Genomic DNA, 19,508 nt, shown 5'->3' on the forward strand with positions numbered 1-19,508 from the left:
CCCCTAACTTATTGAGCCAAGATAGGTAGTTTTTAGATAGTTATATGACTGAGGAGTACAGAGTGTATTGCAATTGACAGAGAAAAAATAATGTCCAAAAAGCTTTACAATATCTGAAAATTTATTTGCAGAGGAATCACCATAAACCATTAAGCTAGGAAAATAATATTTATAATTTTTTTTGACGTAACTTCAAGATTTACCATTAGAATATATAGATCCTTCATCATCTAAGATATGTGCATAAGTATTTTCATATAGAGTTTTGCACAATTTTCTTTATTCAGAGAATAAAGTATAGTCTTCAACAGAGTTAGTTACTGTAAAACTTTAGTGTGATCTCTTTTTTTCAAAAATCAGTCCTCTTAATTCATGACTAAACCATTATGGACATTTTCTCTCATCATCATCTCTTACATTTAAGGAAAGCTGCCAGTCAAAACAGGACAAATAATTATTAATATTACGGTAATTATAATTTTTAAAATTATTACAGGCGACCTAACTATATGGAAACATCACATGCAGTAATAGGTGTATTCGAAACATTTACTTTTACCTTTGATCTATTACTAATTACAAGGTCTAGTATATTGCCAGATATATTGGGAAATGAGTTTAACTGATATAAATTTGAGTACAATAAAAAGTCCAAAAGGGCATCAGCATTAGGAGGTGTGCTATTTAAGGGAAGAAGACCATATTCATCATTTTTTCAGCATTAGACAGGACATTAGACAGGTTAGGCACAGTATTTAAATTAAGTTGGAATGATTCTTTATAGCAATCAAAATACACCCTCCCCGAATGTTTGCAATAGTATCACTTTTACGGTGAAACGGTCGCACCTGTATCAAGTGAAATTATGAAGTTTAATCTTTTCATCTGCTACATCACTTCTCAGCCATAAAAAATATATTATTAAAATTATCTACCACTGCAGAGGTCCTAATATTAAGAAGCCTATTGTTTATACTACTTAAATCTTGATAATAGGCAAGTGTCTTAATTGGCTTTTTATAATTCTGCGGCTGTGTTGAGATCTTCTATGTAAATTTCCCCATATGAGCATGGTCATACGTAAAATATTATATAGTTACCTTTAAGGGCCATAATTCACTATCCATAATCTTCTCTTGCAGACTTGGAGAAACACCAATTTTTAAAGAAGCCATATGCTTGTGTTTCGGATCAAGTTTTTCGCAGCTAAGGATCTCCACACCATTTGACTCCAAATGTGCTTTTATCGTATTTTCACTACAATCCAGCTTTAGATTTCCAACATACATCTAGTATGCAAATATAGTTCCTTTTAGGGCAGCCGATAGAGATCTGGAGTTTTCATTATTCCCCTTGACAAAGTTCAAGCTACTTGGCAGGTTAGATGATTGTGTAGAAATCTTGACAATATTCCTTGCTGATTTTTATTTATCGATCTTTCTAAAGTGGTATAGGAAATGGATGAGACATTCATGACATCATATTTGCTTTCTAACACTGTAGAAGTAGTCATAAACCAAAGTAACTCTTTATTAGCTTAAATTGTTGCAATGGCTGTCTCATTAAGCTTTTCAGTAATAAGTTCTCCTTGACCTTTCAATTGATTACAAATACCATCGACCACATTCTTAATTGGACGAGGGTCTTTATCTTAGATTGGATCAGCAGGAGAAATAATTATTGACTTCTCAAGTTTCATGCTTTTTACCTCAGACTCTAATAAGGTGTTTTTTACCTTTTATAAAAGTTTAGTAAGGCTAGTTTTTCTTTTAAGCTAGACATCATCAAAAATCACTCTAAGCAGTTCAGGCAGAAGTGCCGCAAGCATATTTTCTTTACCATAATAATTCGTATCTCAGAACTCCTCACTCCTGAACAGTTTTTTCATATTAATGTACGACATATACCATATGAAAATCCAAACAATTCATTTCCTTCTGGACATATTCACTATTGCATTTATAGCTTTATAGCACATGCTTAAATGATGCTTTTGGGGATAAATCTTTCGTAGCTTTCAGAAATCAGGATAAACGCAAAAAGTCATATAAAATTTAAAGGCTGAGTTGAATATTCTTTTGATAAAGTTCCTTCAGAGGGCATTTTGATGGTATTAATCTGTGTTTAAACTCTTAAGTTAACAAAAAACTTAGCACACAAAAATGTAGACAAACACATAAACATAACCCTTTGAGTGTAAGAAACGTGTATCGAAAGGGTTCAGGAGCAAGAAGGACTGGAAGAAATGGTTTGTAGTGCTCAAGAAGTAGATTCGATACGATCAGATAGAAGTGTTAGAGAGAAACTGGGTATGGGCCATAAAACTGTGACATGGGTACAAATGGTTGAAATATTCTAGAACTCAGGAGATATTTTTTAAATATCAGTAGCAAGAATGGAATTTTGTGAAACCATGATGGAAAACCCAGTGAAAATTAAATTTTTGTATGAAATATTTTATTAGATCTTCTTTTTCATTTAATCAAAAATACAATTCGGGAAAACAAGCAATAAGCATTTTCAATTCCATACTCAGTATTCTCAAAAATAAATGTTTAGCTGGTATATTAGTCGACCATTTTACGGACCATTTTTGATTGATGATACTATAAACACCCAAAAGTACCTTGAATTGCTGCAAACTAAGTTCTTCCTACTATTTAAATCTTCTACTACCTTTCCGAGGACCTTGGCTTAGTCTATTTTAATCAAGTCTTATTAGTAACACTGGCAATATATAATAACCTTCTAGATTTCGAGATTTATCCCTAAATGTATTTAATTTTTAGTGTTATCTTAAGGAGACCATTTAATTAGTATTAGTAGGCCAACAAATTGAGAGGAGTTGTCAGAAAAGTTTATTAAATATGCCAATTGCGTTTTACCAGAAAATCTCTTGAAGGTCTGTTTGAACTGCTATATTAAATTTGTTTTCTGGAAGTTTATTTTTAAGAGTTCTAATTTAACTTTTATAGTGTTTAAAATTTTCAACTTTTGTCAGAGTTTATATTTTACTTTCACTATAATAATGCTTGAATTTTCATTATGACAAAGCATAATAAATACTTTTATAATGATTCTATGTGGGTTGTACATTGATATTTCTAACATTTTTTTCTGATCATCGCATCCTATCCTATCCTGACCTATCGCGTAATGTTCTGGGAAATTTTATTGCAAGTAATACTTGTTTAAATAATGACGTAGCAGGCGAGTAGCAGAGCACAAGAAATGCCTGTGTGCGCGTTGCCATGTTTTGCCTTTAAGCAAGTCTTTATGCATAATGATTGATTCCCCAACCTGTATAAAATAAAAGTGCTTAGTTATTAATATTGCATAAGTAACTAATATTTCATATCTCGTATAATATTTATCAAAGACGTTAATAGTTCTATCATAACCTCATAACGACATAATATATTTACTAAATGACATAATTCAAAAGAAATTCGATTTAAATCAATTTTTAAATGTGCATATTTTTGTATTTTACCTAAATTAAATGTCGATCAATTCAAAAAACATAAAGATTTATTAAATTATAAAGCTGAGGCAATGTCTGTTTGCTTGCGAAAAAGTGAGAAAAATTGAAACAGGTATATTCCGAGAAAAATTATTTTTGCAGAAGAATACAATATAGACAAAAGCCCTCCCGCAATGCATATTGATTCTTTCTTTCGATGATTAGTAAAATTGTTAGGACGTACAAAGGACGTTTACGTTTAAGAAATTCTATGAAAATGGGGAGCTGAAGAGAAACCCGAGAGCTTATTATAGTACTAAATATTTTAGTTTATCATTATCAGTTAACCAGGGTACCATTGACATGTCAGTTACCATTTGCTACTAATACTATATTAGTATTAATTGTAATAACTACATATCAAACAATTGAGATTTTTTTCAATGAAATAACCTAATAGCTAGAATGGTATTGGACTGGAAGGACTAATAGTCTTAAATTTTCCCGTCTTTTTCAACATTTCTCCCAAAATAGAGTTGTATATTAATCCTCGGCATAGCAAAATTCTTTAACTGACCTAATTAAACAGAGAAATTGGTCAAGTAACATCTACTATCTTGGAATATTTTCTCTAGTACAAATAAGACTATAACTAATTTTTTAACGATTTATGTTTAATTTTATTAACTTAATAATTTTTAAATTTATGAAAGTAATTCAATTAAATTTTAATTTGTGAAGGAAGTAAATATTACTGGTCCTACAACTGATACCTTTCCAGTACCCTGACAAATTATATTTTTTATTTCTATTTTTAATAAAATTTTGCTTTTGACAAAAAAGTAACCGAAAATGTTTTAAAAATTGTAGGTATGACAACGTCGCACTACGTTTCTACGCAAATTTCATCATAGCCCGCTTGACTTCCGCTCTCTTTGAATATTTATGAATGAATTTCTTTTAGAGCTTCTTCGCTGTTGTACCATCGACATTGCCGGCTTAATGAAATATCAAATTTACATTTCAATCAGACTTTTTGTAGAGAAATTAGTGTAATAACAATAATTTTAACTATGAATGCATTCTTAAACCCTATTAAGGTCCAGGATCCATATCAGATATATTTTTTATAAGCTAATTAAGCCTTTCATTTATTTGCGATTCTATTACGTTATTTGATAAAAGATTGATAACGTTACAGTACCGCTATATTGATTTAGAAAAAAATAACTTCTGTACCGGCATTTTACAAAAAAAAGCCGTAGTAAAATATAGACTTAGGTGTATTTAAACCGAAAGTGATATTCGATTACTTTTTTATGAAAAATATAAGTTTTAAGGAAATATATTAAAACCTAAAATTTCAAAAAAAGGCTTTTTTAAAAAACTAATTATTAACTCTCTAGCTAATGATTTAAATTAAATATGTAAGTGAAGTAAGCACGTAAATAGGCATATTAGCCAACAATTAAATATATGAGTGTAATATGGATTTTACCATGAATGCTTCATTAACTAAGCAGAACTTGGAATTAAATCGCTCGTGGAAATAGACGATTTAGTAGGTTGGCAACAAACTTTTTTTAGCATTACGAATGCATTTTAATCTGACCTATATTAACTCAGTACTTATTAAAATTATTTTATAATAGGTAGTTAATAGGAAGTAAACTAAAGAATATCCCAGAATCATTTACGCAAAATGTTCTAAAATTGGGTCCACATAATTTCATATTAAAGCGAATCGACAGGCTTGTTGCATTAAATTTAAATTATTATGCAAAATCGTACCCTGCAGCTTTTTTATGCATTACACCAAGTGGCCGTTGCTTTGTTGTTTGTGGCCAAATGCCGCGTCCCGTTACGAAATTGTTTTCTTTGACTTGACCAATGACCCATGCCGACCAAGATAGTCGTATGTAACAATGTTAAAGAGGTTGCGATTTATTTGTCAGTATGAATCACGTTTAAGGATTTTAGAACAGCACATTTTATCGAGAGAAGTACAGTAATTTTTCTTTAGTTAATATTTAGTTAAAAATGTATCTCACCTACTCAACTAGGTAAGGAAAGGATCAATATCATTCTTTATTAATAAAGAATGGCTTCTAACAATAAAATGTCATTCAGAATTTCGAATGATTCAAAACACTTGCGAAATTAAACGAAAAGACTATTTAAGATAGATCCAGCGTCAGTAGCCATTATCAGAATCGTGTTTGATATTAGCTTAGGTTTTTAGCATTAAGCAATATCAAATATTTATATACAGAGTGTCAATTTGAAAACTTTGAATGCAAATATCTCTGAAACTAAAAAAAATCAGAAAAGCGCAATTTGGTACAAATATTATACAGGTAGGAGGAACTACAACCATCATCTTTTAGTTATAGAAGGAGTCATTTCTTGGGCCCGATGTTCCCAACCCCAAAATTTTAAATGCCACTACACCTTTTGGGATACCTTAAATAAAAGATCTTTTGAAGTAGTATTCACCTACAGAAGAGTATTTCCAAAATTTTATACAGGGGTAAAGAAAGGTAAAACTTGTGCTATTTTATTTAATTAAATGCTCAAAATACTTTTTATCTTGGGTTAAACAAAAATAATAATATTTTTTTAAATAATTTGTAATATACTGAAAGCCTTGAAATAATTTAAGTTTTGTAATAAATCCGTTGCCAAAGATAATCAAGTACTCTACGCTAAACGGTTTTTTTTCTTGTTTGCTACTGATCAATATCCAATTTAAGTCAAGTGCATGAGAACATACTTTACAGTTAAAAAAATCAAAAGTAAGAATAAGTTTTTTAATCCGATAAAAAATTTTGCTTACTAAGTTGGAATGCAGTATATTGAACTGTATCAGGTTGTATCAGAAAGTAGATGCTTGGACCTAGTTTTTAATAATATTTTACATTGTATATTATCTTGTGACTTTTCACGGATTTACTCAAATACTTCTTTTCACTTCTACTAGTTTACAGTATGGCTCAAAGAAGCGAAATAATTTATATTTAGTTCTCAAAGTCATTGTGCTTTTAGGACTGATGAATTAGTGATTGAAAAAAAATATGAAAAAAAATTTAAATCTTACTTACATGAGGCAACTAATTCTCAAACTTAAATAAATAGGAATGACAGAAGACTCCTGAGTTGCTAATTGTTTTAGTGATGAATGCACGTTGTTTTTCTTAATGATTGCTTTTTTTAATGGTTACCTTTCTTAATGGTTCTGTAATTAAACACAACTGTAGATACTGGAGTGATGAAAATATGCAGACTTTCAGGAAAGCACACACACACAGTATCCAGCAAAAATCAATGTGTGGGCGGGAATATTGGTTGATACTATTGTCGGGCGTCTATATTTTCCTAATGGTAATCTTAATAGCGAAACTTACTTGAAAATGTTCGAAGCCACCATTTATAGCAAGATCACCAGAAGAAGAATAGCCGGCAAGATCACCAGATCTAACACTCTTCGACCTTTTTCTCTGGGGTCTCTTAAATACCGTTGTGCTTAAAACGCAACCAGCTTCACTCGATGATCTTCGGCAACGGATTATTACAGAATGTGCATCTATGCCAAGAGAAGTATTAAGCACAAAATAGAATGCATTTTGAGCATCTAATTAAATATAGCACTTCATAAAGACAGAGTTTATTTTATTTAACTTATACTATTCTGTGACTCTGTATAAAATTTAGGAAAAATTATTGTGCAGGTGAATGTGAGTACAAAATTCCTTTAGTATCACAAAAGGGGTGGTGTCATCTAAAATGTTGGGGTTGGGGTGCATCGGGCTTAAGGGGTGACATACAATACAGTGCTTGTAGTTCCTATTCGTATAACATTTGTACCAAATTGCGGTTTTTAACTTTTTTAGTTTCAGAGATATTTGAATTGAAAGTTTTCAAATTGTTTACTGCTATCTAAACATCGTCAGCATTACTTTCCTAGTGATGTAAAATGTATCTATTAAAAATAGAGAAAGTTTGCATTTTTTATATTGCATTAGATTTAATATTCAGATAGATCTTATACATTGATGGACGAGAGACATAACCGATTAATTGATGATTATCCTATATCGTTCCAGATTTATGTCTTTAACCATTAATGATCTAAGAGATCTGCGGGCACCGACTCGCATTACTGGAACAATATTTATATTTTATAACAACCTTTGTATGAAATTATTATTTAAAGCTCAAACATAGATTAGGGACTAGTCTTTAATACTTGATAATATAATCTAAGCAAATGAGTAATCAAATCTTATTTATAAATAAAAATTATGAGGCACTAGCAATTGCCAAAACTTGATTTTAATATTTAGGTGATAAGTGATCATCACAACTTTAAGTCATATTCACAAGAGGGATTGGTCAGAAGTCATATATATTTAAAATCTTATCGGATATTTTCCCTAATTTTTTTCTTTATTCTGACATGTTTTTCACGCGCTTTTTATGATTTTCCTTAGCGTTAATTTTTGTTAATTTTAAGAGTTTTTTTTTTTACTTTCCTCATTACTCCTTATTTTTAAATAATACTTTATTCAAAAAAAAATATTTTTTTTTATTTTTCTTGAGAATTCAGCAATATTTTGTATAACCGGCCTAGTTTGGAATTTATTGAAATTGATTTTTTGTATATTAGGATTTTTAGCTGCCTATATTAATATTTTTTTGCATATAATTGTAACATGCGCGTTACTGAAAATTGCTGGTAAGATTGATAAGTGAGACAGTTGATTTTTGTTCAAGATTTAAATATAGAAATTAATATAAGAAATATGAAAACATACTTATGGCCAATAATCTATATAAAGAAAATTGCAATTAGGTTAATCCGGGCTTAAATCAAGCTATTAGATTGACCGTGAGGAATGAAAAGAAAATGTGTACAAAAAAGGTTACTTGGAATCAGTTTACTACTTCGAATCTGGATTAAGTTAAGCTAGATTTAGATTTAGGTCAATTATTTCTTTGTTGTAATAATACTAACAGTTAAAGAGTTTTTTATTTTATCAAGCAAACGTGTTTTTATATAGCTTTAGATATTTAAAAAAAATTATTTGTGGCTATCACGAAGTTTCTTTGGATTTATTTATATTATTTTTATATTATTTTACATTTTTACCCTGATAGTTATAATTCTGATAAGATGGGATTTGAGTTAATATCATATCTTATAAATTCAAGTTGCTTTTTAGTTCTTTTAGAAGTGTTAATTTATTAATTCATCTTCTTTCTTAAGTAATATCTTTTTTGACGAGAGGATTTAAACTATCTGGAAGAATGAATAATTAACTGTCATCATGCAAAATCAACCACATTAAAAACACTTTAACTCTCAACTGAAATTAGGTCTTTAGGTGAGATTAAATGATACTGATAAAATAAGTCAAAAGTGTGAAGAATAATAAATCTAGACCTCATTATAATAGGAATAAGCATCGTACTTATTTAAAATGGGACATTCACAATGATACTGACAAAATTTTAATTTATTTTTTGCAAATCAAATAAGTAAAAATTTATTAGATTCCGATGAATATTTAATAACAGCACTTCCGCTCCAAGTAAATCGTATTGGAATAAAAGTTTTATTTAGATTTCAAGTGCATTTAGAACTCCTCATTACGCAAGAATTAAATAGGAATTTTACTATAAACGAACCAATAAAATTCTGTAAACCCAATTTAATAATAAACTTACATAACGCTACTTTTCACAATAATTAACTCCAAATGGCTACTTTGAAGCTTTTAAACGACATAATAGTACTTTTAAGTAAAACGAAATAGGTGGTAATAGTTAGCCATTAGAAGATTAAATACATTTGTGCAACATTTAGCAAATCCCGTTTAAGTGCATTTGCAGTTTAAAAGCGTTTTAGAGAGAAATAGGAAATAATAATGAGGACATAGCGATATAGGATGCAACTATGTATACGTATAAAAAATCAGATTAATGCGTAATAACAAAATTGTCATCTTTAATAGAAAAGGTTATTAGTCAAAAGAGGTTTAACTCGCAAAATCTGCTCTAGCCTATAATTCTAATAATTTTTATAGTCAGCCCGAAATAAATGCTTAGGAGTTCCTTGATCATTTCAAGTTCTGCTCTTTGGTAACATTGATAAGACAAATTATATTACTTTTGTTCTGAACTATTGATTAGATGCCCGCAAGCCAATTATAGAGATTACTATTTGATTTTACTTGCTATTATGCATTGCTTTATCCAATCTAAGAGTATTAAAGATACCAACCAAAAATTATCAATTCATTTTCATATTTTAGTTAAATTCTTATTTTTTCTCACCTATCATTTTCCTTTTACGTGGTATTTTTTTAAATTTATTACATTTGCTGATCAGTGTTATTCTTGTCAATTTTAATTTCAAATTCCATTTATTTCTGTTGACCAATCCAATTCAGTGTTATCCATTTGAACTTAATATAAATCCACTTCAATAGTTCAAACCATTTTTAGGTTTGAATTAATTTAGGGATGGATACATGTACTCCGTGCAACGTCAAATCTTTGACTTTAAAATAGTGTTCAGCCTTAGCAATCACTTCTTTATTGGAGCCATTTTTTTTTCTGGAGTATTTTTTAAGGTCTATAAACAGCCAGTAGACATTGAGTCAGATCTAGAGAGTACGCTAAATAGTCAAGCAAATGAATGTTAAATTCGTTTACGCAAAGCAAGGAAATTAAACGATGAAAATAAAATTACTAAAATGAAATGAAAAAAACAATGAACAATGAAGTTAAAAATAATAAACAAAGTAACTGAAATAGTTAACAAAGAGTAAGAACTCCTTAGAACAATCGATATTCATGAACCTCCGACTTTTTGAAAAAATAATTAATAGATATTAAAAAATGTAATATAAAAGCCTAAGAGCCCCAACTAATTCAATTCTCTTTATGGAAAATTACATTTTAAAAAATGTCAGCTATCTGGAAGAGTTAAGTAAATGTCTCAGCCTCCTGAAATTATCAATAAATTATCTTGATATAACTCAGATAGCTACTGTTTAAAAAGGGGTTTGATTAATGCAATCGGATCTAAAAGCTTGATGAAAATATTGTGGTAAATATTTGCTTTGATTTAAATAGTATTTAATAATATAATTCACCTTATTTATCAACATATTCAAATACAAGAATGATACGTGCTCCAATACTGCCCTACTTAGGCAAGTTGTCCTAACTGCTAAATAGTAGTTTTGAGAAATCTCTCATTTTAATATTACAAGTACATGCACTTACATACAATGTACATACAATGCACTTCTTTTACTTATTTAACTTTACCGAATATTTTTTTTCTGAAATATATGGTAAAATAAATAACACTATACGTCAATTTAGGGTTAGGTTTATTAACTCTCTTTATTTTCCAAAATATTTGTAGAACAATTTAAACAATAAAAAAATACAAAATCCTAAGCTCAAATATTACAAGTGAAAAACAAATAATAGCAACTCTAGAGCCTAAAAGAACTTAAACAAAAATAGATGACAAGGTACATATACCGGGTTGGGTTCGTTAATTGCTAAATTGAATTGGCTGAAAGAAGAAGGCATTTTTTAACTCTTCTTTCAGCCAATTAAATTTGCCAAATGATGCACCAAACACCCTGTAATTTTTAAAACTATTCATTTTCAGTTCATGTCACCAGAATCATCAATTATTGAAATCGGTAGATTTTCCCAAAATAAAAGCCTGTTTGGTAGTAAATGATCCTTTAATTTACTGATTAAATTGTTTTTTTCTAATTAAATTAATTCCCTTAGAAGCATTTCTTAGTTTTCGCTTGGTTAGCTCATATTTGCAAAACTTAGCCAAAAATATATTGTCCAACTCCTTAAGCTCATCAGAAAATTTTTCTTTAGAATATAAAAATTTACAACCTCTTTCAAAATTTATTTGAATTATATTTTTTAAATAAACGCGGTCATTGAGTTTCTGTAGCTTCTGCTTTGAAGTATAATCAGTAAAAGTAAAAAAATTATTTGCATTTCCAAGACATTAACTTTCCTTGAATTGGCATTTTGAACTGAGTCTCTAAAATCGGTAAAATCATAAACTTTTTCTAAAATCTATTTAAGATAATGCAGTTTTTGCAGTTAGGCGAAAATGAATAGTACTATTTCGGGTATTTCAAATACACATAGGACTTTCTCGTTTAGTAGGCCGAAAGATTATCGCCATTTACGTGCAAAACCGTCTTAACCTTAAAAACCATTTTTTGCAGTTAGGACAACTTGCAGGGCAGAATAGTTCTCTTAATTTTTAGTACCTTTTCTGCTGGATAATAACTTTTTTCTTTCAAAGTTGACTTTAGCCTTAAAAATTACATTTTTATTATAGCTACATCTTATTCCCTAGAGCAATTTTCGAAATCTACACATAATCAAAAATCACTGGAATTCAGTTCTAGAGTACACGCTGGATGGTCAAGCGATTTAAATTATAAATCGGTCAATATGATCATCGCTTTTATCGATTTCTGACATGCAGGTTTATAGACTTGATAAATTATGTTCCTTTTTTTATTGCTTTACTTAATCACTCCAATAGTAATAAGATTTTATGAAACTTTGTCAAGTACTTTCTAAAGTTATCCTATGGAGTTAGGTAAATTTAAAAATTTTCGTCAATAATAATCCTTGACAGCCAGCAAGATCGTAGGTCAAATAAACTATGGCAAAATGGGTATTGCAACATTGGCGCTAGTTTAATGTCTTTGATAAATGCAAATACTTTTTAAGGCAAGCGGACAATGACCAAATTTGCATAAGCGCGTTAGGCAACGTTGCCATGAATGGTACATTTTTTAAATATTGCATTGCTTTTTCCAACTACCAGTTTTAATATATTTGTTCATTGCTTATGTATATCAAGCAGGATATAACAAAAATTTTAATAAGTACGTAATTCTAGAATTTTCAAAACTCGTTTATTCATACTTTTTAACTTATATTGTTTTTTACAGATAATTAATGCAGTAAATTCTGCAGGCGACCTTTGGCCCTTAGACCGACCGGAAGGTATGCCTTCTATCCAATCTTTAGAAGTTATGTGTGGCAAAGATCATATGGATGTTCATCTAACTTTTAGTCAACCATTTGAGGGTATTGTATCTAGTAAAGGACAACATGGTGATCCAAGGTATATAATTAATTATTAGGTATGTATTAAGAATCTAGGGTAACGTTTTTTTAGGTGTGTTTATGTTCCTCCTTCATCTGGCCAAACATTTTTTTCCTTTCGGATAGCGTACGCCAGATGTGGAACTAAACCTGATTTAAATGGTCAGTTTTATGAGAATACAGTGGTCGTTCAATATGACAAAGATCTGTTAGAGGTAAGTAGGTAGGTAATTGTTTTTATATTAAAATAATTTATTTGTTTCTTTACTTACATACATAGTTTTTTCATTTGCATTTATTTCGCGTATTGCATGAATTTCTTGATTAAATCACGTCTCGTAATAAATCATTGAGAAAATTATTCATTATTTTTTAAAATAAAGTGGTAGGAAAAACAGTTATTGATACTTAACAACGGTTTTGATAAATATTAACGATTTTGAAGTAGAAGGGGTTGAATTGAAATTTATAGCTGGTGGGCTTCTGTCATATTTATTTTTCTGACATATATGACGAAGTTGACATACCGTTCAATATCCTCAATTATTTTAGGCCAATAAAACCGAATACTTAAAGCGGATTTCATTTCGGAGATTCCTCGATGACATGTTTTAGTAATATCATAAAGTTTTAATTTTTCATCGGGAGTTTCTATATCTTGTAAAAATTTAGTTGTTTGAATAAATTTAAAGCAAGAATTTACAAAAAGTTAAAAACTCACATTTAAGCGTATGAATATCGCCTTTAGTAATAAGAACTTGATCTTCATAAACATTCTTTCAGAGATAGGATAATTAAAAATTGGATTTTATAAAGACGTGTGTACTGTTTCTAATTCTTCTGAGTGAGGCAAAGCTGAGTATTGTCTTTCATATATCATGTCATTATCAAACATTTTAATTTAACAAATAATTTAACGTTTAAGGTAGTTTGGTAAGTTTAATGATTCTATTGTTGCATCTAACCTGAAGTCCCTTAGTATTATTGGCAATTTGCCAAGCTATTTTATTTAGGTAGATATAATGGATCGAAAGCCATCGAAAGACTTACTCTTGCCAGATCCAAGGGTGGCAATGGACTAACTGATATTTCTTTTCTCTTTAAAAAACAAGTAGCAGATCTTCAGAAATACTTCCTCACTATGAGGGAAACCTCTTCTCTTCATAGAGCAGTGGTGCTAGCGGATAACGGATACACACCCTTCAATCTCCGTGCAATACATACAATATACATACAATACGTGCAATACAAAAAGAAGAAGAGTCATGAGTAGAAGTGTAGTTCTTGTTGTACAGTTAACAACAGACGGTTGTCAAGTATTGGTGTTCATAATGATAATGAAAGCTCTAGTTCTATAAAGACTGTTCAGAAAAATGTAGGAATGGGCGATGTAATATCATTACCTGAGATTTTGTCTAAGAGAAATGCTTCCATTGGTGATCTGATGAACGGCATTATTGAATTGCATAAACTTATTGTTTTTCAGCAATCAACAATTAATAAACTCGTGGAGGAATTACAGAAACTTCAAACATTTAAAAACGACCCTGCTCAACCAACAAATGATAAGATTAAGAATAGTAATTCCATTATAATTTCTGAGATAAATGATAGAAATGAGCGCAAAAATAATATTATGATGTTTAATGTTCAGGAAAGTAATTCTAATGATGTGAATATTAGAATTAGTCATGATAAGGAGTTCGTACTTGATGTTCTGTCCAATAAGTTGGGAATAGATCATATTGAGCCCTTTAAGGTCTATAGAATTGGACGTCGTGGAGCCAGTAATAGGCCTATAAAAGTGTGCTTTAATAATACCGAGATTGTACAAAAATGTTTGAGAGAGAAAAAGAAATTAGGTGGTAGCAATATAGTAATTAAAATGGATTTCAACAAATTACAGCGTGATGAAATCCGAGAAGTTTATGGAGAATTGGCAAAAAGAAAGGAAAAAGGTGAAGATGTGATAGTTAAATTTACCAATGGGGTTCTATCAATCTCTAAGAGAATTGTACGAGGTCCAAAAAAACGATTAAGTGATTCCTTGGTAATGTATTATTTTAACGCTAGGGATATGAGGTCTAAGTTGAAGCATTTGAAGCAAACAATATCCTCATGCAGTTATGATGTAATTTCGTTGGCTGAAACATGGTTGTTTCTGGACATTTTGTCATCTGAATTGGAGTTTACCGCATATGAAGTATTAAGATGTGATAGAAGTGCCCTAACAAGTGCTAAGAGGGATGGTGGGGGTGTTTTACTCGCTGTGAGAAAGGAGTTAAAACCGCGATTAATTAAACACTCTTGTTCATCGTTAGAGCAAGTTTTTGTTTCTGTACAACTTAATCTTAAGAATATTGTTTTTGGTGTGGTTTACCTGCCGCCAAAATCTGATATAGGTCAATACAGTGCTTTCTGTGATACAGTACTGGAGATCTTTGAGGCCCATCCGAATTGCTTATTTAGTATTGCAGGAGACTTTATACTACCTGGCTGCACTTGGTTTAATGAAAATCAAAATCTAAAAGTTACCTTTTCGGATGGGTGTTCGAATGTCGCACCAGCTTCACTGCTTGGACAGGTATTTAATTACTTCGGTGGTAAAGAAATGTTTCAGCTACCAAATCCGGAAGGCACATTTCTTGATCTTTGTTTTTCTAATATTAATGGGCCTTCTGGATTGGCGGATGATTTTTTATTGCCGGTCACTGGTTCTCGACACACTCCGTATGAATGTGTCTTTTCAGTACCATATATGTCAAGGTCTCAGAAATATTCAGTAAAGTTTTTTGACTTCAAAAGTGCTGATTTTGTATCGTTAAATAATTTCCTTGCATCTATCGACTGGTCATTTATTAACAACACTTCTGATATAAATATTTCCCTAAATAAGTTTTATGACCTTTTGTATGAAGGAATCAGCTATTTTGTGCCTATTAATTTCTATAATACTGCTAGCTTTTCTGTATGGTTTTCAAGAGAGTTAAGAAGCTTAGTTTTACGTAAGAGGATTGCTCATAAGAAGTTAAAGGAGTCTAAATTGCAAAGTGATTACTTGGTTTTCTCTGGGCTTCGGCAGTCATGCAGTGTGTTGAGCGGTCAGTGTTACCGCGATTATATTTCTCGTACCGAGAATAATCTATTGTTAAATCCTAGGTTATTCTGGAAACATGTAAGCAATGTTAAAAAGTCAAATATTATTCCTAAACATATGTTTTTTAATGATGAAACTAGTGATGAGGGTGGCGACTGTTAATTTATTTGCCAAATATTTGTCAAACGTATATTCTGATAAAGCATTTCAAATACCTGAATATTACATGACAGCGCTTGTAGATCAATTCGATGTCAAATTTGTAGAGTTATTTTTGGTAGAGATTTTTGACGAGATTCTTGGCTTACAGAGCAAGACTTCTGCGGGACCGGATGGAATACCCAGCTTGCTACTTCGTGAATGTGTATGTACCCTGTCGAAGCCTATTTGCACTTTATTCAATCTGTCTTTAAAGTCGGGAGTATTTCCTTCTTTTTGGAAGAATTCGTATATTACGCCGATATTTAAGTCTGGTAATACTAGTGATGTCAGTAATTATCGGGGAGTTTGTATACAGTCAACCTTGCCTAAATTTTTGGATGCACTTGTAACCAAGCAATTGTCATGGCAATGTAAAAGCCTTATTATTAACAGTCAACATGGTTTTAAAAAAGGTCGTGCCACTGTTACTAACTTAATATGTTATGAAGATTATTTGTTTAATGCTTTTGGTAAGGGTTCACAAGTTGATGCTGTTTATACGGATTTTTCGAAGGCGTTCGAAAGAGTTAATCATGCGCTTCTACTGGCAAAGCTCCAAGCTTTGGGTTTTGGATTAAATGTTGTTTGTTGGCTAAGGGACTATCTACTGGGTAGATCGCAATGTATACGGCTTGATAACTTCTTATCTAGCAGCTTTTCTGTGCCATCTGTCGTTCCTCAGGGGTCACATGTGGGTCCGTTGCTTTCTACAATCTTTGTTAATGATATAGGAGTATTTGTAAGAAATTGTGAATTTTTATTATTTGCTGATGATTTAAAATTGCTTTTGTCTATTGATTCTAATGTTCAATGTCAATTGTTACAGGATGACTTGCATAATCTCTATGAATGGTGCAACCTTAATGGTTTAGATTTAAATGTTCCGAAGTGTTATTCAATAACTTTTGGAAGAATTCGCAATCTTACATTGTTTGATTATAGTATAGGTTCCACTATTTTAAAAAGGGTAACGGAAGGTAGGGATCTCGGAGTAATTTTCGATTCTAAGTTGACATTTTTGTCTCATGCTGAAAAGTTAGTTCAGAAAGCGTATAGAAATCTAGGATTTATAACTAGATGCAGTCAAGACTTCTCATGCTCTGCTTATAAAGTTCTGTACTGTTCGTTAGTCCGCTCTGGTTTGGAGTATGCTAGTCCCGTATGGTCTCCATTTTATAAATCGCATATTGAAAATATTGTGTTTGTGATTATCTTTTAAATAGGCTGAATTTTCGGGCGCAAAAATTGACTAGACTGAAAAAACTCTTCTATGTAGATTTTGATAGTAGTTCTTATGGACAGCATAATCATATAACTAGAATGCAACGTTCTTTCGATAGGTATAGTCTTGACTTCCACGTTTCTTTTAGCAGTTTTAGGAGTTCTCTTAAATTAATTAATTAATTAGTGACTTGTTACTTTAACAGGTTTCTTTAAATTAATTTGTAACTTTGATTGATTTATATCTTACTATTATCTAGCTTAAGTTGTATTATTATTAGTTTTTTTTGTGTTATTTTAATTTTGTAAATTTGGCGGATACCGTTAAATAAATAAATAAATAAATACAATACAACAGAAGGCAATACGCGAAAAGCATCCTCACGAACTTAATGCCGAACATGTCGATTATGAAACGTTGAACTACTGGTTGACTCGTGGAGATCTATTTCCTAAAACTGAAGGCTTTATGATGGCTATACAAGACCAAGTGATTGCTACAAGAAATTTCCTTAAGTACATTACTAAAGATGAGAAAGTAATCGACGATTGATGTAGAAAATGCCTGCGCGTACCGGAGACAATTCAACATACAACATCAGGATGTACATCTCTATCAGCTGCCGAATATCTGCACCGACAGAACTGTGTGGCAAAAATTATTCATCAAGAATTGGCAAAACTTCATCCAACTATCATCTAATTGACGAAACTTGCTCCTATTACCAGTAAAAACCAAAAACTATACTTGAAAATGACAACTTTCGCCTCTACTGGGACAGAAATATTTTGACCGATAGAACGCTGATTTCAAACAGACCAGATATAATCTTAATAAACAAAGCCCAAAAGAAAACCTTTCTAATTGACATAGCAGTGCCAAATACCAATAATGTTCTAGAAACGATACATACTAAACTTGCTAAATACGCAGATCTAGCTCACGAGATAAAACAACAATGGAGGCAAGATAATGTATATATACTCCCTCTAGTTATTTTATCCACTGGAATTGTCTCTTTAACACTATCCAAAAACCTTAACGCACTGGGCCTTTCCTCCTGGACGATTATCACTATACAGAAATCTGTTATACTGAATACATGCAACATTGTTCGAAAGTTCCTAAATCTACCATAGCAAAATTCATCTCGCCTTCAGGCCGATGAAATTGACAACACCGCTATCAGCGAGCTAAAACATAATAATAATAATAATACTACCCCTCTCTAATTAACATAAACCTACTTTTTATTAAAAGGTACTTTTTTTAAAGATTAAATCTTATATCTTGCATAAAGGGGTAATGGTCATCTTTATGGTAATTTTCAAAGTCTCTTAAGTCTCAAAGAATATTTCGATTGCAAATATTTACAAACTGTAAACATTGAAATGGTCTAGGGAAGAAAGGTATTAAATGAAAATTTATTTGGAAAATATTGAAGTTAGACACATCTAAATTCATTTCATATTTGAACTTCTTTGGCCCATCCTAATCTCCTTCTACAGCACAGCACTGAGCCTCTAACGGGATATCTGGGGTAAAGACTGTTTTGATGTAACCCATCCTTGAATGAGCAGTGACACTAACACCATAAATATTTTCAACCTCACTCCTCGGCTGGTTGGCATTTATATAATAATATAGAGGTTTTATAATACCTGAAGGCGAATAAACCTATTATGAATAGGTTCTGTTACACTTCTCTTTCTCTGACATCATCAATCTCTTTAAATCTCTGATCTCTATAGTGTTCTAAAATAAATTCTCACTACATCGGCAGCAAAAATTGTATTAAATACATTTTTTAGTTTCCCAAATACGCCTTGACGAATTTAAACAAGCAATTAGTAAACATAATTCATTTTTACTAAATAGGTCTTAAAACGTCTAAAAAATAAACGGATTTTTTTCCTTCTCTTTTAAAGTATTTTGATGTATTTATATAAGTAATGAAATTTGATAATCTATAATTTTGTGTATTTTTCTTAACTCCCCATTCTTTTAATTTTTAAGATAAGCAAGCAGTTTTTTATCTATCTAATTGTTTTTTTAGATATATTTATTAAAGAAAATATAGGCAATACTATGAAACTATTAGTACTTAAATTTATTAAAGCCTAATTTAGCTGTCTATAGTAGAATTTGAGTACTCCTTTTAACCAGAAGCTTTTTGCTTTATTTAATAAATAACGGCTAAAAATTAAATTGAAGATGGAGAATCTTCTTATATCAACGAAAGAGTCAAACTGCCAAATAGATTGTATGTGAATCAATATTAAAATAGTTTATCAGTTTTTATTATGTACCATTTTTTTTTACTACCTCACTGATTTTTTTCTTTG

At 30.8% G+C, this 19,508-nt stretch overlaps 1 protein-coding gene across 1 annotated transcript in view; it reads left to right on the plus strand.

The window, feature by feature from the left end:
* The window catches only part of LOC126734300 (uncharacterized), a 103,138-nt gene that overhangs the window by 44,979 nt on the left and 38,651 nt on the right, over positions 1–19,508 (plus strand). The window contains exons 3-4 of the mRNA XM_050437861.1: positions 12,487–12,662; positions 12,717–12,858. Of these exons, the coding sequence (XP_050293818.1) occupies positions 12,487–12,662; positions 12,717–12,858 (318 nt within the window). The remainder of the gene's footprint in view (positions 1–12,486; positions 12,663–12,716; positions 12,859–19,508) is intronic.

Source organism: Anthonomus grandis, chromosome 3 (genome assembly GCF_022605725.1).
Source record: "Anthonomus grandis grandis chromosome 3, icAntGran1.3, whole genome shotgun sequence".
Lineage (NCBI taxonomy): Eukaryota > Metazoa > Arthropoda > Insecta > Coleoptera > Curculionidae > Anthonomus > Anthonomus grandis.